Raw genomic sequence first — 27,822 nt, 5'->3', positions numbered from 1 at the left:
CAGGGAATCCCAGGGAGTATTGATGGCCTGCATTGAGATATGTCTCCTCTACAAAACTAAACACCAGCTTCATCTGGTGTTTAGTTTGTTGTCGTCCCTCCCCGCACCACCGATTAGCACAGTTGGCTACGTACAGTGCGCAAGATGTTCAACACACACACATATGTACAAAAAGACAAAAATCCCCCATATAGCATTAACAAGACTGTTTTGGCAAGTGCTGTTAGCGAGCACCTATGAAGGCCGGTACGGCAAACGAGTGGATGGCCCACACCACGCCAGACCGCCTTTGTCTCCCCTGCGGCGATGTTTTTACACACTGCACCAATAACTCATTTGAGGCTAAGGCCCAGGACAGGTTCAGATAATCGCCACTGGTGTTGGCCGCGAGCTGGAAATCGAACCCGTGTTGCCGAGTTCGTAGCGCTAGCCGCTACACTACCGCTCCCCACCATACGTACACAGACACTTACATACACACGTATATGTAGTGACTCAACTCGGCGACAGTAATACTTAGAGGCACTTATTTTATTGAACAAGCATCATCGGGATAAATACACACCCTACGCGGTTGCACACTATTGTACTTAAGACCGTCTATTGTCGGCGGCACTACTTAGAACAGTTGGTAGGCTGTCTACTACAGCAACCTGGCATGGTGAAGATGGAGACGACGACGAGGGGATGGTGAACGACGACGATCTTGAACAACACGACGGGGATCCAACTTCCTAGCAACAGCCCTGAGGTCCCCCACAGGGTCCCCTCTTCGACTCTCCACGTGGCCTCGCTACGCCCCGGCCACGCCCCCTCTCTGGAACCTACTAGCAGGTTCCCGAGGCTTCCCGATGGACCCCTCTCTGACAGTTTCCCCTAGACGACCCCCTCTCGTGTCTATCATGGTCTGCTGACGTCAGTACTGCTGTACACCGCAGATCCCCTTTTTCGCCAGCAGCCAGCGCTATGCCACTACACATTGATGAAAGCCAGCAGCAGTGGTGCTGACAGCAGTGACGATATCAACGGTGCCAGAGCAGCGGACAACCCGCGGGGGGCTGTGAGCCACCGTGGAGGCTAGAATCGTGACGAGTGGGCCGGTATCGTGACGATTCGGCCGGAATCATGACGATTCAGCCGAGTCGACCGGAATCGTGGCAAGTCGGCCGTCATCATGACGAGTCAGCCGTCCTCGTGATGAGTCGGCCAGCATCATGACGAGTCAACCTGGCATCGTGACAAAGTCGGCCGTCATCATGATGAGTCGGCCGAGTCAGGCCAGGAATCGTAGCAAGTCAGCAGGCATTGTGATGATTCGGCCAGCATCATGACGAGTCGGCCAGCATCGTGACGAGTCAGCCGAAATCGTGACGAAATGGCCGGTATTGTGACGAATCAGCCGGTATCATGAGTCGGCCGGTATCGTGACGAGTTGGCCGGTATCGTGACGAATCGGCCAGAATCGAGACGAGTCAGCCAACGGGCCGCAGCTTTGGTTTTTACCTCAGAAGCTGGTTGATATGGCCAGGTGTGTGCCCCGTCCGGTGCGACCAGAGCAGGATGTGGTTGTGCCCCTTCCCACACCAATGGGAGCGTACCACCACTACGTAACCGTGTGAACGCGGGGAGCCAGGAGAAAAAACTAAACTAACATTTTTATTTGACCAGATAAGGTCCCACTGAGCTACATAGCTCTTTTTTCAGAAGCGACCACCTGGCTCTCGGAAATGATAGCCCAACGAAGTGGCTCATCACGAGGAAATTAACAGCTTTTGGCAAAAATGTATTGAGCACAATGTTTACCTGTGGGTAATGATTACCCAGATGCCTCACTCTCAAGTTACCTCTACCCTTCTTACGTCTTCCACGGTAATACACGACCTCTTGTAAAAAATGCGTCGGTGTATCGGGATTGAACTGTGTTTTGGGATCGAACCCACAACGTCCTGTACACCGAGCGAGGTAGTTAACATCTCCGAGCCACTACGACGTCTGTCACGGAGTGCCGGGCGGACCAGGAGTTGTTGCCCCCTGCTGGAGGAGGTCGTCAAGTGGCTTTGACTACGTGGGGTTAACATCCATTCACACACAATGTAACGCTGACATGTGTAGGGGTGATACGCGCTGGCAGTAGGGATCTTGGGGCAGCGCGTGGTGATTGGCTGTGTAGTGGTGACGCGCGCTGACAGTGATGGATCGTGTGGCAGCGCGTGGTGATTGGTTGTGCGCGCTGACACAAGCTGGGAAAAGGGATCGTGTGGCAGTGCGTGGTGATTGGTCAACTAGGGTAGGTGCTCACATCGAGGTCCGCATAGACTCCGTCTCCCCGGGAGCGGAGGGCTATAAAAGGCGATGCGCGCGGGCGCTCGGGGAGTTGGTGACCAGTGAAGACGGAAGACGGAGGAGGAAGAGATAGGGCCCTGAGACCCCTAGTCCCGCTGTCCTTGTAAGGGCCGGGACCCTGTGTGGCTCAGAGGCGGGACCTTGGGACCCGGGGCCGGACGTCCGTGTGAGGGCCGGGCCACGGGACCCAGTGGTCGTGACCCATACCCAAGCTGGGGTGGGTCTGTAGGTTCCCCTGGAAGCTACGGGGCTGGAGAGCCCGTGTGTGTGTAGCCGGGTTGAACGTGTAGCGTGAGCTGTAGTTGTCCACACGTGTTATTGTGGCGAAGGAAGAGCTGTAGTTGTCCACACGTGTTATTGTGGCTAAGGAAAGAGTTAATAAATTGTGCTACCCGTCAAGTGGTCTCCCGCCGTAATTTACAATATTACACATGCATAATAATGTAATAAATGACTTTCAATTGTGTATCAGGTGCTCTAACTGCGTGCAAGTCAAGTGCAAAAGCATAATAATAACTCAACAAGTTTCATTTTACCAGGTATGGTTACGTGTAAAAGTATTCGATAAACTAAACTATGTATAGCAGTAACCAAATAATATGAACGGACGTTGACTCCAAATGTGGATGGTAAAACCCGGAGGACCTGGAGGAAAAATTATCACGGAGAGAGAGAGACAGGCAAACTCCAAATATACAGCAGGCATCTTGGTGAGGTAATTAACATCTCCGAGTCACCGCTATATGTGCCCACACGCTGGGCGCATGGAAGCTGCAGCGCCACCTTCAGTAGAGGGCATGATCTTTAGGTTGATGACGATGCTGATGATGATGCTGTGCCGAATCTTCAGTGCATGGGTTTCTTGGCTGTGAGTCTGTGTGGCTATGCTGTTGATGATGTCGTTGGTACTGGCTTTGACAATCATGTCGTTGATTATGATGGTTTTTTACACTATGAGACCTCCTTTACCAGTGGCAAAATATAGTGATAGGTTTTTACCCTTTCAACTGGTATAAAAACTGACACCTTTATACAAGGCATCATGTTTGCAATAACCACAACACAAGCAGTTTTCAATGCAAACAAAAAGAAACAACTCTGATAATGATATGCACTGTCCTTGAAGTTGATTGGTCCACACCCGAGACAGCTTTTCTTAGAGTCTTGTCTCCATTGGTGTTGGACCAGATGACGCCAAAAGGCATACAACTCAAAAACAGCACACTATCAGAGTATTGAGAGCTCGGGGTAAGCATTTACACTATGAGACCTCCTTTACCAGTGGCAAAATATAGTGATAAGTTTTTACCCTTTCAACTGGTATAAAAACTGACACCTTTATACAAGGCATCATGTTTGCAATAACCACAACACAAGCAGTCAAAATGCAAACAAAAAGAAACAACTCTGATAATTATATGCACTGTCCTTAACCACCCCCATCTGTTGTCACCATAGCTACACCACCACTGTTGTCGTAAAATGCATTTATATATATTATTGTAAAGCCCCTTGGAATAAGGCCCTAGGTTATTTCGATTATGATGATGCAGGTGGTGCTGATAACGGTGCTGACGTTGATGATGTTGATGTTGGAGATGGTGATTTTTAATGCTGGCGATGGGAAAGTTGATGGCGGTCTTGATGATGATCCGTTTAACACGTAGTAGTAGGAGGCTTTCTGACCAATATTATCCATAGTAGGATTAGATCGCGTGAATATATAAATGTGTCCTCAAACCTGCCACCACCCAACACAGGCAATTAGTAAGGTTTATCACGTAAACAGAACATACCAATTCCTTACTAGTACAGCACACCAGTGTGTTGTAGAGTTCTCAGATTGCAAATGGTGTGGCTTTGTTCTCCAACAAACAATCGGTGTGCTGTACCCATAACGAATTGGCAGGTTCTGTTTACGCAACAAACCTTACTAATTGGTTGTGTCGGATGGTGGCAGGTTTAATGACAAATTTATATATCAACGCGATCTAACCCAAAAAACCTGTTATGGATATTGGTCGCAAAAGTCTACGTGTTAAACTGAAAAACGTGCCGATTAGTGAAGAGTTCAGCACTAACCGGTTGTGTTGGAGAATAAATTGTGTAGTGGGTTTACTCTCCAACACACAACCAGTTAGTGCTGAACTAGTAACCAATTGGCACGTTTTGTTTACGTGTCTAAACCTGACTGATTGGCCGTGTTGGGAGGTGGTGGCGGGCTTAATGGCGCATTTATACGCAAGCGGTTTAACCCAACAACAGCAACAAAAAAACTCCCCGTTATGGATTCATGATGACGACAACGGTACCTTGAACTTAATAATATGTTCAGGGTAAGCTTGATTGTCATTGAAAATGACGAACATCGACGGCCGGCTGGTGTTGTCAGTCACGCTGTCGTACAGCAGCACCGAGTTGACACTGGGATCCTTGGGCGGAGGCTCGAGCATGCCCACGCTGCCCGCCGTGTAGTTGCCCGTGAGCACGCGTGCCCGGTAGATGTATTTGATGCCGTCGGAGTCCGGTGGGGAGTACGCGGCGCGCGCGGAGTACATCGCGCTCACAGCAAAGTAGACTCCGTTGCCATAGGCCACAGCTGAAAAATGAAAAAGTGGAATGGCGAGGGTGAGAGGAGGCCCGCGTAACCGTCACACTACTTGAGACTGAAAAAGGAGGAGGGATTTTTCCACACCTCTGTGGCTGTCGCCTGATGATGCTGCTGCTGGTTGTTGTTGTTGTAATAACCGGCAAAACGTCACGGCGAGTCGAATTGTAAATGTGTGTAGTGGGTTTCCTCTTCAGCACACAACCAGTGTGTAATGAACGAGTAACGAATTGGCTGTCGGGTGGTGGCGGGTTTAACGGCATTTAAATGTATGCAATCTAACCCAGAAAACTTCTATTATGATTAAACAGTCGGTTTTAAATGGGGAATTAAAGGTATAAACACAAATGTTTATATCCCAGGCGTGGAACTGGAGTCCCACACCTGGGGTACCACCAGGAGAGAGTCCCACACCTGGGGCACCACCAGGAGAGAGTTCCACACCTGGGGCAATACCAGGAGAGAGCCCCACACCTGGGGCACGACCAGGAGAGAGTCGCACACCTGGTGCACCACCAGGAGAGAGCTCCACACCTGGGGCAATACCAGGAGAGAGTCCCACACCTGGGGCACGACCAGGAGAGAGTCGCACACCTGGTGCACCACCAGGAGAGAGTCCCACACCTGGGGCAATACCAGGAGAGAGTCCCACACCTGGGGCACGACCAGGAGAGAGTCGCACACCTGGTGCACCACCAGGAGAGAGCCCCACACCTGGGACACCACCAGGAGAGAGTCCCACACCTGGGGCACCAGCAGGAGAGAGCCCCACACCTGGGGCACCACCAGGAGAGAGCCCCACACCTGGGGCACCAGCAGGAGAGAGTCCCACACCTGGGGCACCAGCAGGAGAGAGTCCCACACCTGGGGCACCACCAGGATAGAGCCCCACACCTGGGGCACCACCAGGAGAGAGTCCCACACCTGGGGCACCACCAGGAGAGAGTTCCACACCTGGGGCACTACCAGGAGAGAGTTCCACACCTGGGGCACCAGCAGGATAGAGCCCCACACCTGGGACACCACCAGGAGAGAGTTCCACACCTGGGGCACCACCAGGATAGAGCCCCACACCTGGGGCACCACCAGGAGAGAGTCCCACACCTGGGGCACCACCAGGAGAGAGTCCCACACCTGGGGCACTACCAGGAGAGAGTCCCACACCTGGGGCACCACCCCAGTAAATATCCGATGACCCCAGGAGACGTGTTAAGATGTTCAAACACCAAATCGATAGCTTTTGCAAGGAATCAATTGCCGCATTAACCACACGTCCTTGTGGTAAAACGTACAAACAAACACCCTCTGATAATAATGTTACATGCATTGTATTTGAAACTGATTGTCCTACACCAGAGACAGCAGCCTTCTTTATGGTCTTGTCTCTGCACCACCAGTGTTAGACCAGAAAACAACAAAAGGCAAACAGTGCAAAGACATACTCTTTGGTTCTTTCGGTAAAGTCACGTAGGTATATACATTAAATCACGACGTTTCGATTGCAACACAAGCAATCATCATCAGGTGGGAAAACCACAGGCAAGGATTTTTTTTTTTGCTGAAGTGGGAGAGAGATGCCGTAGTAAGAGGTTATATAGGTAAGAGAGGGGGGAGGGGCAAGGGTGAAGAGAGAGGGGGGGGGTAGAGGGAGGAAAGCGTTGCGTGGACGCTAGGAGAGGGAAACACATTTTTCTTGCCGTGGTTTTCCCACGTGATGATGATTGCTTGTGTTGCAATCGAAACGTCGTGATTTAATTTATTTTATTTTATACCTACGTGACTTTACCGAAAGAACCAAAGAGTATGGATCCCTGCAGTCACGAAAACTTCAAATCTAGAGTGCAAAGACAATGCAAATATCAGCATCAACGTACGGAAAATTAGGATAGACTTTCCCCTTTCTGGCAATACAACAGGAGGTGTCAAGATGTTCAAACGCCTTGGCAAAAGCTGTATCTATTTGGTGTTTGGACATCTTCACACGACTCCTGTTTGCCAGAAAGGGTTAACGCCGATTCTTATTTGGCGTCATCTATTGCAGGTGTACTGCGTGCACGGTCCCGTACCGTTTTTGCCGCAATAGCTTCTGTTGAAGCCGTTGGCATTAATTTTCTCGCAGGTCTCGAGGGTCGTCCCGTGGAAGAGAATCTTCTCCACGGGCGTTTTCAACGGATACGCTTTGTCCGCGTTTTCCATGTCCCTTTTCTTCGTCGTGTACAGATTCCACAGCTCGCGATTCTGCACCGATAAAATCTTGTACACGTAATAAATAAAGGTTCATGTTAAACCCCGAGGTCCGGGGCGTGCGAGTACAACAGCGCGTGTGTGTCTGTCGACTCAGCCTCTAATGAGTACCTGGTGCGGTGTGTGAAAACATTGACACTGGAGAGACAAAGACGACCGGGCATGGTGCTAGCCACCCACCCCCTCGTGTACCGTGCCGGCCGTCATAGGTGCTCGCAAACAGCACTTGCCCCAACAGTCTTCTCAGGCTATGTGTGGGATTTTTGTCTTGTGTGTCACCTCAGTGTTAGTCTATGTGTGATGTTAGTTTATGGACAGTGTTAGTCTATGGGTGATGTTAGTCTATGGACGACGTTAGTCTATGGACAGTGTTAGTCTATGGGTGATGTTAGTCTATGGGCAGTGTTAGTCTATGGTCGAGAACTATGCTTTCAAGTCCATCAGCACAAGCGATGACAGCACATCGACGGCAACTGTTCAGACAATCGGTGATGAACAAAAGAACGCTTTACTCTGTCCAGCACGACTGGACGATGCGGCGTTCCGATGTTCAAACGCCAAACGGACAGCCTATTGCTGCCCATCGGCCTGCACCAGAGGCAGGACGAAGGCATGAAAGGAGCTAAGCAGTGCTGTGCATGGAAGAGGACCAAAGTACAATGCAAGCATGTATATAGTATGAAAAATAAGAATAGGTTTTACCCTTTCTAGCAATAAAACAGTTGTGTTAAGATGTTGAAACACAAAATAGAAACCTTCCTGCAAGGAATGAAGTACTGCATTAACCACACGGACTTGTGGTGAACATGCAAACAAACATGCTGTGATGTAGCACTGTCTTTGAAACGACTGGCCTACACCTGCTCCCCTCTCTACCTCCTCTCCCCCTCCTCTCTCCCCCTCCTCTCCCCCTCTCCCCTCCTTACCCCTCTGCTCCCCCCCTCCCCATCTTGACAAAACTACAACTTGCAGTCCATGGCGGTTGCGCTGTCAGACCACTTTCCCCGGTCAGATTTGCGTTGTCAATTTCCTCTTAGAGGTGTATTTACCATATCGTGTTGACCGCCCCCCCCCCAAGTGAGCGAATGTTAACCGAGACAAGGGGACTGCTGTCCCTTTTAATGATGAAAGAATAAAAAGTGTTGCGTTACCTGTACAATTTTAAATCCTGGCTGTTGAGAAACTTTTCCCAGGGACGTTCTGAAGTCCTTTTCGATTTTCTGGTATGCTTTGGAGGAGCAGTTTAAGACTTCGACGAGGACTCGCTGATTCACCAACTCGTTCTGGTCTGCCCAGTGAAGAGGAATGTCGTCTGAAAAGAGAAAACGAGAGTATGGCACGCATTTCTATAGCCTTAGCCCCTGCTTGCCTGTGCACCGAGAGGTTTGAATTGAAGATGAATAATTCGAATTATTTGTTTGTATGCATGTGCAGCTTAAATATGCAGTTTAAAAAACAGAGCTAAAATAAGTTTACTCACTGTGTGTGTAGTGATAGGGGTAGGTGTAGTGATAGTGGTAGCAATAGGGGTAGTAATAGTGATAGGGGAAGGGGTTGGAGTAGTGATAGGGGTTGGAGTAGTGATAGTGGTAGGGTTAGTGATAGGGGTTGGGGTAGTAATAGGGGTAATGATAGGAGTTCGGGTAGTGATAGGGGTTGTGATAGGGGTTGTGGTAGGGGTAGGTGTAGTGATAGGGGTTTGGGTAATGATAGAGGTTGGGGTAGTAATAGGGGTAGTGATAGTAATAGGGGTAGTGATAATGCTAGTGATAAGGGGTTCGAGTAGTGATAGGGGTTGGAGTAGTGATAGGGGTTGGAGTAGTGATAGTGGTAGAGGTTAGTGATAGGGGTTGGGGTAGTAATAGGGGTAGTGATTGGTGTGGGGGAGTGATAGGGGTAGTGATAGGGGTTGGAGTAGTGATAGGCGTTGGAGTAGTGATAGTGGTAGGGTTAGTGATAGGGGTTGGGGTAGTAATAGCGGTAGTGATAGGTGTTGGGGTAGTGATAGGGGTAGTGATATGTCTTGGGGTAGTGATAGGGGTAGTGATAGCGGTTGGGGTAGTGATAGCGGTTGGGGTAGTGATAGGGGTAGTGATAGGGGTTGGGGTAGTGATAGGTGTTGGGATAGTGAAAGGGGTAGAGATAAGTGTAGTGATAGGGGTTGGGTAGTGATTAAATAATCAATCAAATGTTTTTGTTATCAATCTTAAACGTAACATTTAGTCAGAAATCAAATAAAATATCAGCTCAGATTAGCGCGGTTGGCTACACATGGTGCGAAACAAGTTTATCGTACAGCATATGCGTTGCTGAACAGTGCCGCGTTAAGCAAAAAACAATTCCCCCATAAATAATAAGTTAGCGATAAGAGTTTAAAGTAGAGGTTCGTCAGATCGTTGTAACGGAATGTGTGTTGTGAGGGTGAACATTGTAAGGGCAAGCGTTGTGAGGGTGAGCGTCGTGAGGGCGAGCGTCGTGAGGGCGAGCGTCGTGAGGGCGAGCATCGTGAGGGCGAGCGTCGTGAGGGCGACCGTCGTGAGGGCGACCGTCGTGAGGGCGACCGTCGTGAGGGCGAGCGCCGTGAGGGCGAGCGCCGTGACGGCGACCGTCGTGAGGGCGACCGTCGTGAGGGCGACCGTCGTGAGGGCGACCGTCGTGAGGGCGAGCGTCGTGAGGGCGAGCGTCGTGAGGGCGAGCGTCGTGAGGGCGTGCGCCGTGAGGGTGAGCGCCGTGAGGGTGTTATTGTGTAAACACCGTGCGCCGAGCGGGGACTTCCTGGACAGTACCCTTTCTGGCAATAAAACAGTTGTGTTAAGATGTTTAAACACGAAATAGAAACCTTTTGCAAGGAATCAAGTACGGCATTAACCACACACAGTACTTGTGGTGAACATGCAAACAAACACACTCTGATAATATGATATACATTGTTTTTGAAACTGATTGGCCTAGACCAGAGACAGCCTTCTTGTTGGCCTTGTCTCACTAATAATAATAATTCAATTTATAATGCGCGCAAATTTGCGGACGTAACGGCCGCAACTCAGAGGCGCGGAGCCAAGCTCAGAGTCGCTCGAAAGCATGGTTATAGAGGTGAGTTTTGAAGTCTCTCTTGAAGGAGGCGATTGAGGTGATGCTGCGAATGTGCAGACGGATAGCGTTCCAGACTGTTGGGGCTGCCACCGAGAAGCAGCGCATAGACATGACCATCCTGGATCTTGGTATCAAGAGGAGGTCGTGAGTCGCGCTGCACAGGCATCTGCCGTGTGCTGAGCTGCTAGTTGTCAATAATGAAGAAAGGTACGGCGGGCAGGCAGATGTGAAGGCATGGTGGCAGAGGCAGGCGGTCTTGTATGTGACTCTACTGGCGATGGGTAGCCATTGAGGGCACGGAAACAGGCTAGTGAGTCGAGACGGGGATGAGTGTGGCCAATGACGACGCATGCTAGGTTGTTTTGTAGTCTTTTAAGTTTGTTTCGGTTGCCAGTGGAGGTCCGGACTTGGACGGAGTTGCAATAGTCAAGGCGAGACCCAACTATGCAACATGCCAATGTGTTGGCAATTTCAGTGGAGATGAGAGGACAAAGGTGTCTGAGAGCTTCCAGTGTCAGACCAGAGAACGTCAAAAGGCGAAAAGTACAAAGACAATGCAAGAATTGGAGCATTTATAACACGGGGTGAGCAGCAACAAAATGGGACTTTTTTGCCAATATAAAAGTATAAAAAAAATTATAATAGGTGTTACCCTTTCTGGCAAGAAAACAGTTGTGTTAAGATGTTCAAACACAAAATAGAAACCGTTTTCAAGGAATCAAGTACTGCATTAAACACACACAGTACTTGTCGTGAACATGCAAACAAACATGCTCTGATAATGTTAGGTGCATGGTCTTTGAAACTGATTGGCCTACACCAGAGACAGCCCTCTTTAAGGGCCTAGTCTCACGACCAGGATCAGACTAGAGAATGCCAAAAATATCCATCTCAAATGTCATTCTGACATGGAATTGCAATTGGGGTTTAACTCTCTACCCATGCAAACTTTCACGCAATGCCTTCCCCTAATTTTAATCTTCATACAAAAAATATATATACCAACGTGTCAGATTGAGAAATAGCATTCAAAGTCTCATCCCTAAACTCCTCTTTGCAAGAGCCCGTCCCTTCACAGGGAACCGACGATTGACCGTTCATAAAATGTTGTTCATTTTAGAAATAAATCAACATCCAATAGGATGAGAGTCCGAGTTACTTTAAACGCGTAGGCTTTAGAGACCAATATGAGTCATCACAAAAAAAAGTTATTATGGGTTAGATCGCGTAAATATAAATGAAGGTGCAAAATGGGACCTTTTTGCCAGGTTAAAAGTATGGCAATAAAACACGAGTTGTGTTAATATGTTAAAACACCAAATAGAAACATTTTGCAAGGAAGAAAGTCTGCGTTAACCACACATGGTACCTGTGGTGAACATGCAAACAAACATGCTCTGATAATGCATGCATTGTTTTTCATAAAGGAAGGTGGTAGTTGTAATCACCAGCAGAACATCATGTCTACTCCATTTGTAAATGTCGTAGTGGATTTACTCTCCAACACACAACCGGTGGGTTACTGAAGTAGTCACTAATTGATGGGCGCATTTTGTTTACGTGACCAAACCCTACTGATTGGCCGTGTCGGGTGGTGGAGGGTTTAACGACGTATTTATACTCACGCGATCTAACCCCGAAGATAACTTTTGTTATGACTGCGAGTTAATTGTCTGGCTGGAATTCTGGTTCGTAGCTTGTCGAGTGTGAATACGAAATACACAGTGACGCCTTGCGAAGAACGTAGATGCACTTCAAAAACGGCTCATCTGAATGACAATCGTGAGCGTAATACAATTGACCGCGACGACAACGGTAATTTCGTAGCGGTACACGTGCTCAACTTCCACACAATTTCACTGACTTACCTGCAGGCGTCACCCGCTTAATCCTGAACGTCTTCCCACGTTCAAAGGTCAGATTCATTCTGCTGAAGTCGACGAGCACCTCTTGGCCTCGAACTGAAACGCGCCGCTCGTTCCCTGCGCAGGGCCTTCTCCAGAGCGACATTGTCGGCTTTCGAGAAGGGGGTGAACTCCTCGTCCTCGCCAAGGAACATCCACGTCACGGCCTCCGCCAGCTTATCTTCCTCCTCGGCGTGCTGCCTCCTCTCCCTCGCCTTGTTGATCATCGCCTGCAGCTCCAGCGCCACTTGGCTCACGTCCGTGATGTTGCCGTGGATTTGCAAGCAGTCGCCCGCGACCGCCCGGATCATGACCTGGTGCTTCTTCTGCAGCGCATTGATCTCGTCCCCCACCTTGGCGTAAATCTCTCCGATGATAGCGTCCCTCAACTCCAGCTTGCTCTCCTCGGTCGTCATTTTCTTTTCAATCTCCATGAACACGTTCTCCACGTTCTCCAGTGTGGCAGAGTACACCTGCACATGCACTGGCTCGATCTCAAATGACACCGGCTGAATTTCCCGTTGGGCTTCGCTGCCCCCCCTGGACATCAGCGATGTCATGTACTGAAAATTTCCTGCGGATCATGCAACAGCGGTAAATGGCAATTCAAACAATTATATTATGAAACTATTTATTTTCTTTAACCAGGCGTAAGGCCCCCCACAACTGAGCTAATGATAGCTCAGCGAAGTGGCTTATCAGGTGGAAATTTATAGCGGCAGTCAAATACTCTAAACACTCAATGGTGTAGAGAGAAAAACCAGAGGACCCAGAGAAAAAAAAATTGACGCGACCAGCGGGGAGAAAGAGAGCCATAAATTCCAAGTATTCAAACCTCAGGGTCGGGATAAAACCCACAACTTCCTGTATACCGGGCAAGGTAGTTAACATCTCCGAGTCAATTCAACGCCCTACATATCAGTGTACAATTCTCTAAAGGAATGGCAAATGGATACTGAGGCCTGGAGAATATATAGCAGCAGTGTGAGATGCAATGGCATTCTTGTCTTGATTTTTTAGTTTTTCTTCATTTGGCAGCACTGCATTGCTTGGCCCCCTCTCTACCTGCAACACCGCATCTCCCTCCAATCCTCGGGCACACTCAACACTCCTCAACTCCATTCCGCAGGAAGGGCCACACTTAGGACAGCCTAGGATTGAGCAGTTCACCCGACGACGACCCTCAGGTGGACGAAACATTCCCGAGCGCAGCCCAAATCAATTTGGAACTCAGCGCTGGCTGCCACGGGAACATCCGGAATGAAGCTCCTAGTGTGCCACTCCATTCTGGAACAAAGCACCGAGCGTGACGCTCCGTTCCTGTAGCAGCTATTTCCTATTACGCTGTGGGGACGCATCTCCATTGGAACCGTGTTATAGTGACCTCCTATAGCGCTGTGGGTAATGCATCTCTATAGGAATCTTGTTATATTGACCTCCTATAGTGCTACCTATAGCACTGACAGTAACGCATCTCTGTAGGAACCATGTTATAGTGACCTCCCATAGCACTGTTTGCTATTGCGCCATAGGTAACGCATCTCCATAGGAACTGTGTTATTAGGACCTCCTATATCACTGTTTCGCACAATGCTCCGTATACCACCAACAACACCTCCTGAGAGCTATCGGAGGAATGCCTGTGCATATATAGACTGAAATAACCATCGATGTCAAGCAGCATTTCACTGATGTCTATCTTTTTGCGAGCAGCTGCGAAGACACAGTGTGCTCTATTTGGCATGCACTGCACCCTTATGATGTAAAGCAAGGTGACCCTAACATCGAGACGTCGTTCCAGGCCACTCTTTGCATATGAGACCTATCCTGGTCTCCTGAGTTCTCCGAATCATAATAAGGCTCACTTCCCGAGTAAAGCCCAATGAGCTGAGACTCTCTTCTTCAAGCATTCCACAAAATGCGTAGGTTCTTAATTCGCGAGTTTTCGCGTGTTCGCGAGTTACTAAATTGTGTACCAGTTCGCTCTTCGCGACTCCGGTATTCCTCGAGTGTGCGTAGCGCCAGACCACCGATACCAGGGAGGTGTGTACAGAATGTCGTTAAATTTGAAACGGTCTGCGAAGATCAGGCACGCCATCTCGGCTGCCCGCTTAGTCCTCAGTCTATCATTAATGCCATTCCGAAGTCGCTACTGTGGATTTTTAACTTTATATATGGTATACATAGTCAACTCGTTTATTCGTCTTGGTATAAACGGGTCGAATGTGAGGTCCGTTAAAAAGGCGATTGCAATCAGTGTTGTGGCGAGCGCTCCGTCAGAGTGCAAAACTGATGACAACTGTATGGCATTGTTATCAAACGCCTGCATCTCCCGAGAAAGTCATCCTCCTGCATTCCTCACCATCACCACAATCACCAACCACCTCATCCATAGTCGTCAAATCATCATCATCACCGCCATCTTCAAAGGTAATTGAAAAACACATCGTTCTTTATAACGCATTATATGTTGTAGTCATTGTTATTATGCATTTACCAATTTCCCCCTATGTTCACTCGTACCAGGAACCCAAGTCAATTGTTCCCATTGAAACGAGGTTTCTGCTTTCGCGAATTCTGCAAAAACGTAACGCCCATACACAGAGAGGCTTTACTGTACAGTTAAACAAAAACAATACCAGTTATGTTGTGAAATTACATTCACACCTAAAACTTTAGCGATTTTCATTGAGGCTCAACAAAACACACTTAGTGATGACACAGGATTCCTATGTACACCGTTGCCTACGAAGATCCACCGCTGGTCCTCCTGACTCCCATTGCTTCTCTGTTGGCGATTATTCTCATAACTGCATCTAGTCCTTTCATGATCGTCAATGTTAAATATATAAAAAAAATATATAAAACAATAATACATCATGGTTACGTACTTGTCACAGTGGACATAATTCCCTTTTCCAATGGTGCGGGTTTGGACTGTCTGTTGAGCAGCTCCCGATGGAAGTCCTGCAGCATCTCCTCCATGAACACCACAACTCTCACTTCCATGAGACTCTTGGGCTTCTTCTGGACGAAAAACTCCGCGATGGCGTCCAGGATGATGGTCGCTGATTCGTGCGGGTTTAAGCCGCCCATGCCTGGACAACAACAACAACATGAACGCAGGTCAACAAGCGTCAGACGCGCTCACGCCTCGTCTTGCCCAGTGTAGATTTGCACAGCGCCTTACTTCAAGGGGATTTTACGACAAATTAGAGGCACTCTAACAGGATAAAATGAATCTATAACAGTATGAATGATAAATTATGTTAATGCAGGAAGCGCATATATGGAGTAGTGGGGTGTGGCTTTGCTCATACAAGGAATACGATTCAATGCTGGAATAAACGGGAATCAAGCTGGATCGAGCGTGGATCAAGCATGGTGATTCCTGTCACATGATTTATGGATCTAAAGAGACGAGTTGTGGATCTAAAAAGCCCCACATTAGAAGCCCACCCCTTGACGCTGATTGGCATCCCTTCCACATTAACATAATTTATCACTCATTTTGCCGCGGATTAATTTCATCCTGTTACAGCACAACTAATTCACGGTGCTTGCCCCGACAGCCTGTTGAAGGCGATAGGGGGGGGGGGGGTGTTTTTGCATTGTGTGCCACTGGTAATTGTTATGATCTAGATCAGGGGTCGGGAACCTTTTTTACTGGGAGAGCCATAAAAGCCAAATATTTCTAAATATATTTCATTGAGAGCCATATAGTATTTTTAACGTATAATAAATTAAATGTCTTACTTTTAATGCGACTTCTGGTCACGGGACCCGTAACCCGTGAAATTTATCTTCAAAACTAATTTCTGTTTACTTAAAAATGATACCGTATTATTAAGCAATATTACAAGTTTTTTTAAAATCAGTTCCAAACTGATTTTATTTTTTTATTTTTATTTTCAACTCAAAATTGTCTGGGAGCCATATGCCGTCACCAGAAGAGCCATATATGGCTCGCGAGCCATAGGTTCCCGACCGCTGATCTAGATTGAAAACTAATTTCTTTAGAACTGCTTTCTGTGTTTACCATTCCCCCTCAACTCCGATTAGTGTGGTTGGCTACGTACGGTGCCAAAGAAGTTCAACATATATACTGTACATACTACACTATACACTACAATACACACTATAAACTACACTTTACACTACACTAAACACTCCACTATACACTACATTACCATGCCCTGCACTATACACTACACTCCCATCCACTACTATATACTACACTGATTCACAGTGATGATGTCATCTTGCTTTATTTAAGACCGGTAGCAGGTGCACTGCTTCACTATTCTGCCAAATCGCCCGATGATGCTGGATGTAATTACCAGTGAAACGTCGTACTCAAATTGTAAAGGTTGTGCATTTACTCTCCAACACACCGGTGGGCTGAAGTAGTAAGTAATTGGTGTGTTGTTTACGTGACAAACCTTACTGACTGTTTCGGTTGGTGGAGGAATACGACACATTTGTACTGATGCGATCTAACCCAAAACGTTTATTATTAATAATATTGGTTGCGAAAGCCTCTGTGTTAAACTGAGTACTATACTCCATAATAGAGGTTTTTGGGTTAGATCGCGTAAATATATAAATGTGTAGTTAAAACCCACCACCACCTGACACAGCCAACTAGTAAGGGTTGTCATGTAAACAGAACGTGCTAATTCGTCACACGTACAGCACACCGGTGTGTTGGAGAGCCAAGCCACAACATTGTAAATGTGTTGGAGAGCCAAGCCACAACATATACACATATAAAATGTTGTGGCTTGGCTCTCCAACACACCGGTGTGCTGCACTAGTGACGAATTGGCATGTTCTGTTACGTGACAACCCTTACTAGTTGGCTGTGTCGGGTGGCGGGTTTTAACGACACATTTATATATTTACACGATCTAACCCAAAAATTTCGATTTAAAGCTTTCGTGACTGCAGGGATTCATCTTCTTGGTTCTTTCGGTAAAGTCACGTAGAAGGGAAGTAATAAAATAATAAAAATAAAACATAATAAAATAAAATAATTCTCACGACGTTTCGGCCACAACGCAAGCAGCCGTCCTCAGGTGAAGAACGAGACGTTTGCAGGTGGAAGAAGAGCGCCTTAACAAAAGAATGTGCATATGAAGAGGAATTTAGCATATTCATGGAAAATCTCTATTATGGATGATATTGGTCGCGAAAGCCTACATGTTAAACTGAGTTCTATACACTACACACTATACTATATGCTACACTATACACTACACTAATATACACTACAATGCTAGATAGCATTCACCTGTTCCAACAGCTGGCAGAGCAATGGACTTCAGTTGGACGTCTTCACACACAACCAATGCATTGTAGACTTGTTTCGCGAAGAGATTCTTGGCAAAAACAAGGTGGATGATTTTTTTCAAATTCAAATCTCCAGCGTCGGTCACGACCACCCCGTTATAGGCTCCCTGACCTGAATAAAATCGCACACACATACACAAAGATCACCCGTATAGCATTAGCAGACTGTTGGGGCAAGTGCTGTTAGCGAGCAGCAGTGCCTATGAAGGCCGCCCCGTCGCACACGAGGGGGGGGGGGGGTGTGGTGGGGGCGGCCAGCACCACGCCCAACCGTCTTTGTCTCACCAGTGGCAATGTTTACACACCGCATCAGGTACTCATTTGAGGCCGAGTCTACCTAGGGGAGGCCCAGGACCGGTTCAGCTATCAGTCACTGTTGTTGACCATGATCAGGAATCGAACTCGGGTTGCCGGGCTCGTAGCACAGCCTAGTGCTCACCACTGCGCAAACGCTTCCCAATACCAATAATACCAACACCTGACATTCGCCACTCAATGACGGTGACGTCACCACGGCGCCTGTGCCAAGCCAGGTGCACTTTGAGGGCACGTGAAGTGTCGAAGGCTCGTTGACAGGAGGTTTCAGGCTCGTTGACAGGAGGTCTCGAGACAGACCCAGGTGCCGTGGGTTGATTGCTGAGATGACCGGTAGATGCACTAGCTGTACCCCCTACTGTGCCAACTTGCTGCATTTTAGCCACCCGGCACTCTGCTTGTTGTTGTGAGCATCACTCCTCTGCCCTCCGTTGTTGCTGGAGGGCGACTGCCTCCAACTGCCCAGTAGTAGTGTCCTTGACCAGTCTATGGAGGAAACACCACGTGGAAAACACCACGCCCAGCCGCCTTTGTATCCCCAGTGGCGATGTTTACACACTGCACCAGGTACTCATTTGAGGCTGAGTCGACATAGGGGAGGAAGCCCAGGACCGGTTCAGATAATTGTCACCGGCTGTTGGCCGTGAGTGGGAATCGAACTCGGGTCGCCGGGTTCATAGCGCAGCGCGCGGACCGCTACACTGCTGCTCCACACTTGGGAGGTTCCCAACACGCACACATGCACAGACGCACGCCCCGTAAACACAATTTGAAATTGAAAACGAATTCAAACGAATGCGCAGCAGAGTGATGCGGTGCAATAATGATCGCTTACATTTTCGCAAAAACTCTTCCCGTACTCCCTCTCCAGCCGCCTTCAGAATTTCGCCGCAGACTCCTGAAAGAGTGAAGTCCCAAACAGAGCGAAAGCTATGAAAAAATAAGACTAGGTGTTTTACCCTTCCTGGCAATACAACAGGAGGTGTTAAGATGTTCAAATACCAAATAGATAATATTTAAAAAATTTGGGTTAGTTCGCGTAAATATAAACATGTTGCTAAACCCGCCACCAACCGACACAGCAAATTAGTAAGGTTTTTTACGCAAACAGAACATGCCAATTCGTTACTAGTACAGCACACCGGTGTGTTGGATAGCAAATCCACAACATTTACAATCCGAGTACAACATTTCGCCAGTAAATATAACTAGCTTCATCAGACGACAGCCAGATTACTAATTGGCTGTGTCAGGTGGTGGCGATCTAACCCAAAAATAAAACCTATATTATGGATAATATTGGTCACGAAAGCCTATGTGTTAAACCAAATAGAAACCTTTTCCAAGGAATCAAGTACTGCATTAACCACGAACATGCAAACAAACATGCTCTGATAATATGCATTTTTCTTGGTTCTTTCGGTAAAGTCACGTAGAAGGGAAATAATAAATATATTTCTATTATTTTATTATTTCCCTTCTACGTGACTTTACCAAAAGAACCAATAATATGCATCCCTGCAGTCACGAAAGCTTTAAATCAAAATATATGCATTGTCTTTGAAACGGATTGGCCTACACCAGATACATCTTTCTTTACGGCCTAGTTTCACCAGTGTCAAACCAGAGAATGGCAAGAAGCGAACAGTACAAGGGCAATGCACTATAGCTTCGGTTTGAGCAGCTACAAAATGGGACTGTTTTGCCAGTATCAAAGTATTGTAGGGGTGTCAGGGGAAGGATTCCCACCAATAGATGGGTTAGTGGGAGGGGTGATCGAGGAGATATAAGGAGAGAACGGGCGGGAAGAAGGGTCCTTTGGCGGGAACGAGATTGGGACGGCTGGGGGACAGGTGTGGATGGAAGGAAAGGAATAAAGGACGAGACCCCTGCAATCTGGTGTCGGCTCCTACTTTACATCTGGTGGCAGCGGTGGGATCTCATGGCTACAAAGAAAAATCCCCGCGGGAAAGAGCCAAGGGAGGAGGAAGCAGGGGCCGGGGATCCTTCCCATCCCGGGCAACAAGGGGGCCTGCTATCAGAAGCAGCAGCAGGGGGCCCGGATCGCCTGGAGGACCCCATGGAGGACCGCATGGCCCGCGTGGAGAGGGCACTCCAGGAGCTCCTACAGAGGCTCCCTATGGGGGGCCCGCCAGCACCGGGACCCCCACCCCCACGCGTACTACGGGAGGAGAGGCCACGGGACCCGGAGGCCGACCAGCCGGCCGGGCAAGAGCCGCAACCAACCTCGTCACGCCAGCCGCCGCCGGTCCCGCCAAAACCCCCAGGGCTAACCACCCAACACGGAGAACAGGTGGCCGGACGGCCGCGTCGGCTGGGGCCCGTCGACAAGTTCGTGGCTGAGGAAGAAGACTGGGAGGAGTTTGTCCGCCGATTCGAGGCTGCCTTCCACGCTCTCGAGTAGACAGACGAAGAGGCACTACGAGCGCTGCCATCCGTTCTGGGCAAGGAAGCACTCGCCTCTTACACCTCCCTTCCCTCGCACAGCAAGACCACGCTACAGGCGGCCTACGAGGCTTTGGGGGAGATCTATTGCCCGGCGGAAGGAGCCTTTAAACGGTTCCAGGATCGCCAGCGAGGGGCTAAAGAATCCCCTTTATCCTACAGGGGTGCACTACTCGTGTTGGCGAGGAGAGCTTTCCCTCGCCTGGCTGAAGAAGCGCTCGAGGATCTCGTGGTCGAGCACCTCATCGCCTATGCTTGCCGCGCCGGCGTTGTAATGCCCGTGGTGACGCCGGGGGAACGCACCTCGCTGTGGGCTGCCCGGACCATCCAAGCCCACGAGCAGGTCATGGGCCGGGCGCCACCCGTGGGCCCGGTGGCTGGCGCGGCGGGGGGGAACAGCCGAGCCGTTGCCGCGGCGCTACTGGGTCCAGCGACACCAACCGCCGAACCTGCACCGTCGCCACAGGCTGCCTGTGGAGCAGCTGGGGACGGACCCCCGACGTCTGAGACGGAGCCATCGCTGCGGGAGGTGTACGCGGCGATCCGGGGACTGGCGGAGCAGAGGGACCATGGGCGCGACCAGCCGCCGCGTCGCTGGCAGCCGCCTCTACAACATCGCGCCGAGCCCCCCCGACGGAACGCCCCGTGGGTCTGCCACCGTTGTGGTCGAGAGGGGCATGTGGCGAGGGGGTGCCGCACGGAGCCGGAGGCTGCCAACGTCACCTGGAACCCGCCGGGGCCGAACGCCGACAGGATCCAGGCGAGTGACGCCGTCCCGCCCGGCCTCTCGGTCGGGTCGAGCAATTACAATTCCGACGCCGCGAACTTACCGGGAGTCTCCTCGGGGTGGGCGCCGTCGGTGTCGTTCCCCGGTCCCCATTGTCCGGGTCGGGGGAAGGGGATCGCGCCGGGGATAGCGCCGGGGCCTGTGATTGCGTCGCGACCAGAAGCGGCGTCGCGACCCGGAGTGGCGTCGCGAACGGACGTGACGTTGCATCCGGAAGTGACGTCGCGGCCAAAAGTGGTGTCGCGGATTGCGCCGGGAATTGCGCCGGGGCCGTGGACCGCGTCGGGGATCGCGCCGAGGCCGTGGACCGCGTCGGGAGTCGTGCCGGGGCCGGAGACCGCGTCGGGAGTCGCGCCGAGGCCGGGAGGGACGTCGCGGGCGGACGTGACGTCGCGGGCGGAGGTGACGTCGCGGGCGGGCGTGGTTTCGCGGGCGGGCGTGACGTCGCCGGCGGGCGTGACGTCGCCGGCAGGCGTGACGTCGCGGGCGGGCGTGGTTTCGCGGCCGGGCGTGACGTCGCGGGCGGGCGTGACGTCGCGGGCGGGCGTGACGTCGCGGGCGGGCGTGACGTCGCCGGCAGGCGTGACGTCGCCGGCGGGCGTGGTTTCGCGGGCGGGCGTGACGTCGCCGGCGGGCGTGACGTCACCAGTTACCTGCGACGCCGGCGAGTTGCCAGGGGCAATGGCCCGGGGGCGGAGGCAGCCCACAAGATTGACATTGCGCCCTGGAGCAGTTCCACGGGCCGCCTCGCCACCGCTTTGCGGCAGAGCGAGACGGAACCAGGGGGACCACGCCCCCGTGACAAAGGGAAGGGAGGGGCTCACGGGAAGGCCCACCCCCCAGTCCCCACTGCCCCCTACAATGGGGGGGGGCCCCCACACCACAAGGGGGGCCCACCCTACACCACCAAGGGGGGGCAAATTGCACCACATAGAGAGCACAGCCCTCAACCCAGGGGTAAGCCCACACTATGTAACAAGGGCGCGCTCACCCTGCTGCGACGCACTCCAAAGGGAGGAACCCCATCTTCAGTCCATTCACATCCATCCCCCATCATTTCACCATGCACCACAGGATAACGAGACGCCGCCTGGTCAGTGGCCGGACTCAGCCACACAATGGAGGAAGCTGGCAAGGCGGGTGGTAGCGGCCACGTCGGGAACCTCGGTCCTGGTCGGTGAAATCGCGGGAGTGTCGGCACGTATCTTGGTGGATACGGGGGCATCAGCCACGATCATCTCGAGCACCATGCACGAGATGCTGCCGGATAAAAACCGACCTTTAGTCCCTGTCAAGACAACGTTCATTGCAGCAAATGGAGGCAGCATGGGCTTCCTGGGCCAGGTTGAAGCCCCGATACAGATTGGGCAGCTCTCGGTAGCAGGACCCATCCTTGTCTCCGCAACGTTGCCCGTACCCTGCCTGTTGGGGACGGACTTTCTGAGGCGGATGCCAATGAAAATCGATCTGGCCAATGGGCGGGTGGAAGTCCAGGGAACGCATCTCCATTTCCTAAAGGCGGAGGGGGCCAGCCGGGGTGTACCCTACGTGCAGGCTCTGGTCAGTAAGTCTGTCTCCATTCCCCCGGCAGCCCAGATGCTGATTCCGCTGCAATATCGGTCTCCCCTCGTGACAGCCCGACCAGACTCACCCATCCTGGTGTCTCCGGCGTCAGCTGCCATGGATCGCCATGCGCTGGTGGGAGCCGAAACTATTGTACAGAGGAACCAGCATCTGTTCATTCAGGTGCTGAACACCTCCGATAGAACAGCGACGGTGCAGGAGGGAACAGTTCTGGCCCACGTTAGTCCCTTGTCACTAGGAGCCCCAGGGACAAAGCCCGAGCTTGTAGGCAGCATCAGCCAGTCCGAGGACAGAGGGGCCGAATCATGGATGGACCAGCTGGCGGGGCCTGAGCCGGGATTGCCGCCCGACCAGAAACAGCAGCTGCACTCGTTATTGCATGAGTTCTCGGACGTGTTCAGCCGGGGACCGTTCGACCTAGGGCGCACAAATCTGTCGCAGCACCACATTAACACGGGAGATGCCGCACCCCTGCGCCAAAACACATATAGAATGAGCCCAATAGAAAAAGGGCACATTCAACAAGCGGTGCAGGAGATGCTGCGGGCCGACATAATTTCTCCATCCTCGAGTCCCTGGGGGGCACCGGTGGTCCTAGTCAAGAAGTCAGACGGGTCACTGAGATTCTGTGTGGACTTCCGACGCCTCAATGCCGTCACGCTAGCCGACGCATATCCCCTACCACGTATTGACGACTCATTGGATGCACTGGCGGGAGCAAAATTTTTCAGTACGCTGGATTTATTGTCCGGGTTCTGGCAGGTCCCACTAGACGCGGACTCCCGGCCTAAAACAGCGTTCCGGACACCACAGGGCCTGTTCGAGTTCAACTGCCTGCCTATGGGCCTCCAGACTGCGCCGGCGACGTTCCAACGCATAATGGAGTTGGCCTTAGCAGGCCTCCAATGGGAAACGTGCCTCATCTACCTGGATGACGTCATTGTCTTCAGCCGATCATTCGAGGAACACATTGACCGATTACGTCAGGTATTCCTGCGGTTCCGGAACGCGAACTTGAAGCTCAAGCCGTCGAAGTGCCACCTTATGCAGTCGTCGGTACGCTACTTGGGCCACGTCGTCAGTGAGTCTGGAGTGGCTACAGACCCGGAAAAGACGGCCTGCGTGAGGGCCTGGGCTGTTCCCACAACGGTTCCAGAGGTACGCCGGTTTGTGGGTTTCGTTTCTTATTACCGCCGGTTCGTACCCAACTTCGCAACCATTGCCAAGCCCTTGCACGTGTTGACGGCGAAGAACCAGAGGTTTTATTGGGGCCCTCTGGAGGAAGAGGCATTCCAGCAGCTGCGCTCACGTCTGACAGATGCACCACCATTGGCCTTTCCGGATTTTGGCCTCCCCTTTATCCTGGACACGGACGCCAGCGATTTGGGCATCGGCAGTGTTTTGTCACAAGTCCAGCAGGGTCGCGAGGTGGTTATCGCCTATGGTAGTCGCGTGCTTTCATCAGCGGAGCAGCGCTACTGCGTCACACGTAGGGAACTCCTGGCAGTCGTTCACTTCGTGCAGCAATTTCGACCCTACCTGTATGGTCGCAAATTTACGGTCCGCACTGACCACGCGGCCTTGCAGTATTCGCTCCGCATCGACCAGCCTTCGGGCCAGCTGGCCAGATGGATAGAGCGCCTGCAGGAGTACAGGTACCAAATAGTGCATCGCAAAGAGACCAGACATGCCAACGCAGACGCATTGTCCCGACTGGCGCCCCAGGGCCCTTGTGCATGCACCACAGGCGGGGCACGCTGCAAGGAGGCGAGGCCGGAGGGGACAGTCATCGCTCCCGTACGCACGGCGGAGGACGCACAGGGTGAGGTCCAGCTGACCGACCACGACCTGGGGCTGACCTTGGACGATTGGCGACGGCTACAGCTGGAGGAAGCCCCACTGCGAACGCTACGCGCCTCAGCAGAGGCAGGGGGGGAGGAGTACATCGTATGGGAGGACCTCCTCATGCGATGGGACCCGATAGGGCGCCGACGATGCCTGGTAGTTCCGGAGTCGCTGCGTCAACAATTGGTTATGGACGTACACGGCCGCCAGCTGCTGCACCTGGCGGGGCGGAAGACACTGTACACATTACAGAGTCGGTACTTTTGGCCAGGTATGACCGCTGACGTGCATCGATGGGTTGCTACCTGCGTCGAATGTGCGCGGCGAAAGCCGCCACCCCGGTTAAGCCGAGCGCCCCTACAGCCCATCACGGTGACCAGGGTCAACGAATTGGTTGCGTTGGACATCCTGGGACCACTGCCGGTCACGCCACGGGGAAATAAATACCTGTTGGTCGGAGTCGAGTACTGCACGAGGTGGCCGATGGCGTGGGCCCTCCCGGACCAAATGGCACAGACCATCGCCGATGCCTTCGTGGGAGGCTATGTCCTTGATAAGGGGGCACCGGAGCGGTTGCTCACGGATCAGGGCAGGAATTTCTCCTCACAGCTATTGAAGGACGTCTGCTCTATCCTGGGCACTAAAAAGGTCCGAACATCTCCGTATCATCCCCAGACCGATGGGATGGTAGAGCGGCTTAACCGCACCATAGCGGCCATGCTGTCCCAAGTGGTGGACGAAAACCATTCCGACTGGGACCTCCACATTCCATCTGTCTTAGCGGCGTACAGGGTGGCCCCACACGCGGCGACGGGGTTCTCGCCGTTTTTCCTGATGTACGGACGGGATCCCGTTCCGCCTATTGAGGTGCAGCTGACGGACATTCCCGCAAGAGCCGACGCATGGCCGAAGGCACTAAAGACCTCCCTCATTTATTTGAGAGAGGCCCGCCAAGCAGCCGAGGCCGCATCGGCCACGAGCCAAGAGAGTAATGTACGGATACGGGAGAGGACAGTGACAGCCAAGCCCTTTAAAGTCGGGGACCAGGCATGGCTACACTGTCCTCAGGTGCCGGTTGGCCTCTCACCAAAGCTGCACCGACCCTGGAAAGGGCCGGTCGAGGTCATTAAAGCACTCCGACCGCAGTGCGTCCAGGTCCAACTGGGTAAGCGACGATGGTTTGTACACCCCACCCGCCTTAAGCCATACATCTCTCCACCGTCATCTTCACCAACATCACCACCAACATCACTGCCAACATCATCATCATCCCTACCCAGGCCAAGGTCGCCGAGCACCACGCGCCAACCGGCAGGGGGTTCGGTGCCCTGTGTTCCGTTGTCACCTACAGCACCCCATGTGAGGCCTGACGGAGCGGCAGCACGAGCGGGGGCCGGAGAGACAGCGGCGCCAGGCAAGGCGACACCGGCACCACCGAACCAGGGACCGCGACGAGAGGGCCTTCGAAGGAGGGGGCCGCCACGGTCATCTGCTGCCTGTGGATGTCCGGGCTGTTACGAGATGCTGGCTGGAGACCTGGGCAGGCCGCGCAATTGATTTCGTTGTGTTATGTTGCATTGTATGGTTGTGGGGGGGGGGGGGGGGGTAAGGGCTGTCGTCACTGTCAGTGGTGGGAGGCATGGGGAGATTTAAATGGTCCATGGGGGAGGCAGAACCGAGGACGGTTATTTTTTCTCCAGGGGGGGGGGGGTGATGTAGGGGTGTCAGGGGAAGGATTCCCACCAATAGATGGGTTAGTGGGAGGGGTGATCGAGGAGATATAAGGAGAGAACGGGCGGGAAGAAGGGTCCTTTGGCGGGAACGAGATTGGGACGGCTGGGGGACAGGTGTGGATGGAAGGAAAGGAATAAAGGACGAGACCCCTGCAATCTGGTGTCGGCTCCTACTTTACAGTATTAAAAAATAAGAATAGGTTTTACCCTTTCTGGCAATAAATCTTGTTTTAAATCCTATTTTATTGCCAGAAATGGTAAAAACCTATTTAATTTTTTCATATTTTGATTCTGGCAAAAGGGTCCCATTTTGTAGTGAAAGCCCGCGACGTTTCGGGAACGCCAACGGCAGCAGCACGGACGACGTCGCGCGGCCTTCACGATATCGGAAGAGAGGGGGAAGGGGGAAGATCAAAGAAATGAAGAGATTTACAACATTGTCACAAAAGTAAACACGATTTGCCCTGTCGTGACTTTGGAGGTACGGATCCAGTCTCAGGGATACTCCCTCACAAATCAAATTAACTAAAACTAAACTTTTTTTTATTTCACCAGGTAAGGACCCCCACTGAGCTACACAGCTCTTTGTCAGACGCGACCTTGCTATCGCAAATTATAGCTCAACGAAGTTGCTTATCACGTGGACATTTATAGGAGCAAAATACATACCTATCAACCCCTTATTAGTGCCTACCTTATTACAGACTAATTCAGACCTTATTGGTCACCCTGTGGCCTTATAAATCTCAACGTTGATCCTATAAAGTCCCATCACAAGGGAGAAATACAAAAAATAGAATAAAAAAATTGCCCACATGGAAACGGCTTACACTGTGTGGACCTGAAAACTCAATTTCCTTGTACAAGAATACGGGTCAACCGTATGGTATGATAGGTATGCAAATACTCTAAGCACGTGGTGATGTTGATTCGAAATGTGGAAGGAAAACCCGGAGGATCCAGACTACTCTCCACGCGACCACGGGAGGAGAGAGAGAAAGACACGCAGACTACAAACATACAGCAGAGGCATGAGGGTTGGCATAAAAGCCACGACCTCCTGCATACCAGGCGAGATAGGTGCTATGTAAAATGTAATTAATAATATTATGTTAACGCTCAGGGAATTCGAGGAGATTCCCATTCCAGTATTGTTCATTTAGAAAAAAACAAATACTTAATTAGCCAAAGTCACTGCCCAATTGCTCCACATATGGGCCTGAAACAATTACGCAATCTTATCGTTAATTCTGTCTCGGTATTCATTCTGTCTCTGTAACAGCCCCTCCTCAAGAGGAGGCATCTGCTGCTGTGCTGTGTGCTACTGCTACTGTCTGCTACTGCTGTCTGCTGCTGCTGTCTGCTGCTGTCTGCTGCCTGCTGCTGCCTCCTGCTGTATGCTGCTACTGTCTACTGCTGTCTGCTGCTGCTGTCTGCTGCATGGTGCTGCTGTTTGTCTGCTGCTGCCCGCTGCTGCTGTCTGCTGCTGTCTGCTGCTGCTGCATGGTGCTGCTGTCTGCTGCTGTCTGTAGCTCAACAGATAATCCA

The 27,822-nt window shown here is 51.3% G+C and overlaps 1 protein-coding gene across 1 annotated transcript in view; it reads right to left on the bottom strand.

Moving 5' to 3' along the window:
- Nucleotides 1-521: 521 nt before the first annotated feature.
- Nucleotides 522-27,822, bottom strand: part of LOC133339453 (protein mono-ADP-ribosyltransferase PARP14-like) — an 87,796-nt gene continuing 60,495 nt past the window's right edge. The window contains 8 exon segments of the mRNA XM_061547623.1: nucleotides 522-4,942; nucleotides 7,018-7,204; nucleotides 8,347-8,507; nucleotides 12,157-12,265; nucleotides 12,267-12,766; nucleotides 15,084-15,290; nucleotides 17,486-17,656; nucleotides 18,695-18,757. Coding sequence (XP_061403607.1) covers nucleotides 4,635-4,942; nucleotides 7,018-7,204; nucleotides 8,347-8,507; nucleotides 12,157-12,265; nucleotides 12,267-12,766; nucleotides 15,084-15,290; nucleotides 17,486-17,656; nucleotides 18,695-18,757 — 1,706 coding nt within the window. The 3' untranslated portion in view covers nucleotides 522-4,634.

Source organism: Lethenteron reissneri, unplaced genomic scaffold (genome assembly GCF_015708825.2).
Source record: "Lethenteron reissneri isolate LAM-NWPU_2019-01 unplaced genomic scaffold, ASM1570882v1 scaffold_1864, whole genome shotgun sequence".
In the NCBI taxonomy this organism is placed as follows: Eukaryota; Metazoa; Chordata; class Hyperoartia; order Petromyzontiformes; family Petromyzontidae; genus Lethenteron; species Lethenteron reissneri.
Note: the sequence above shows the minus strand (reverse complement) of the source record. Positions and strands in the feature narration are given on the sequence as shown.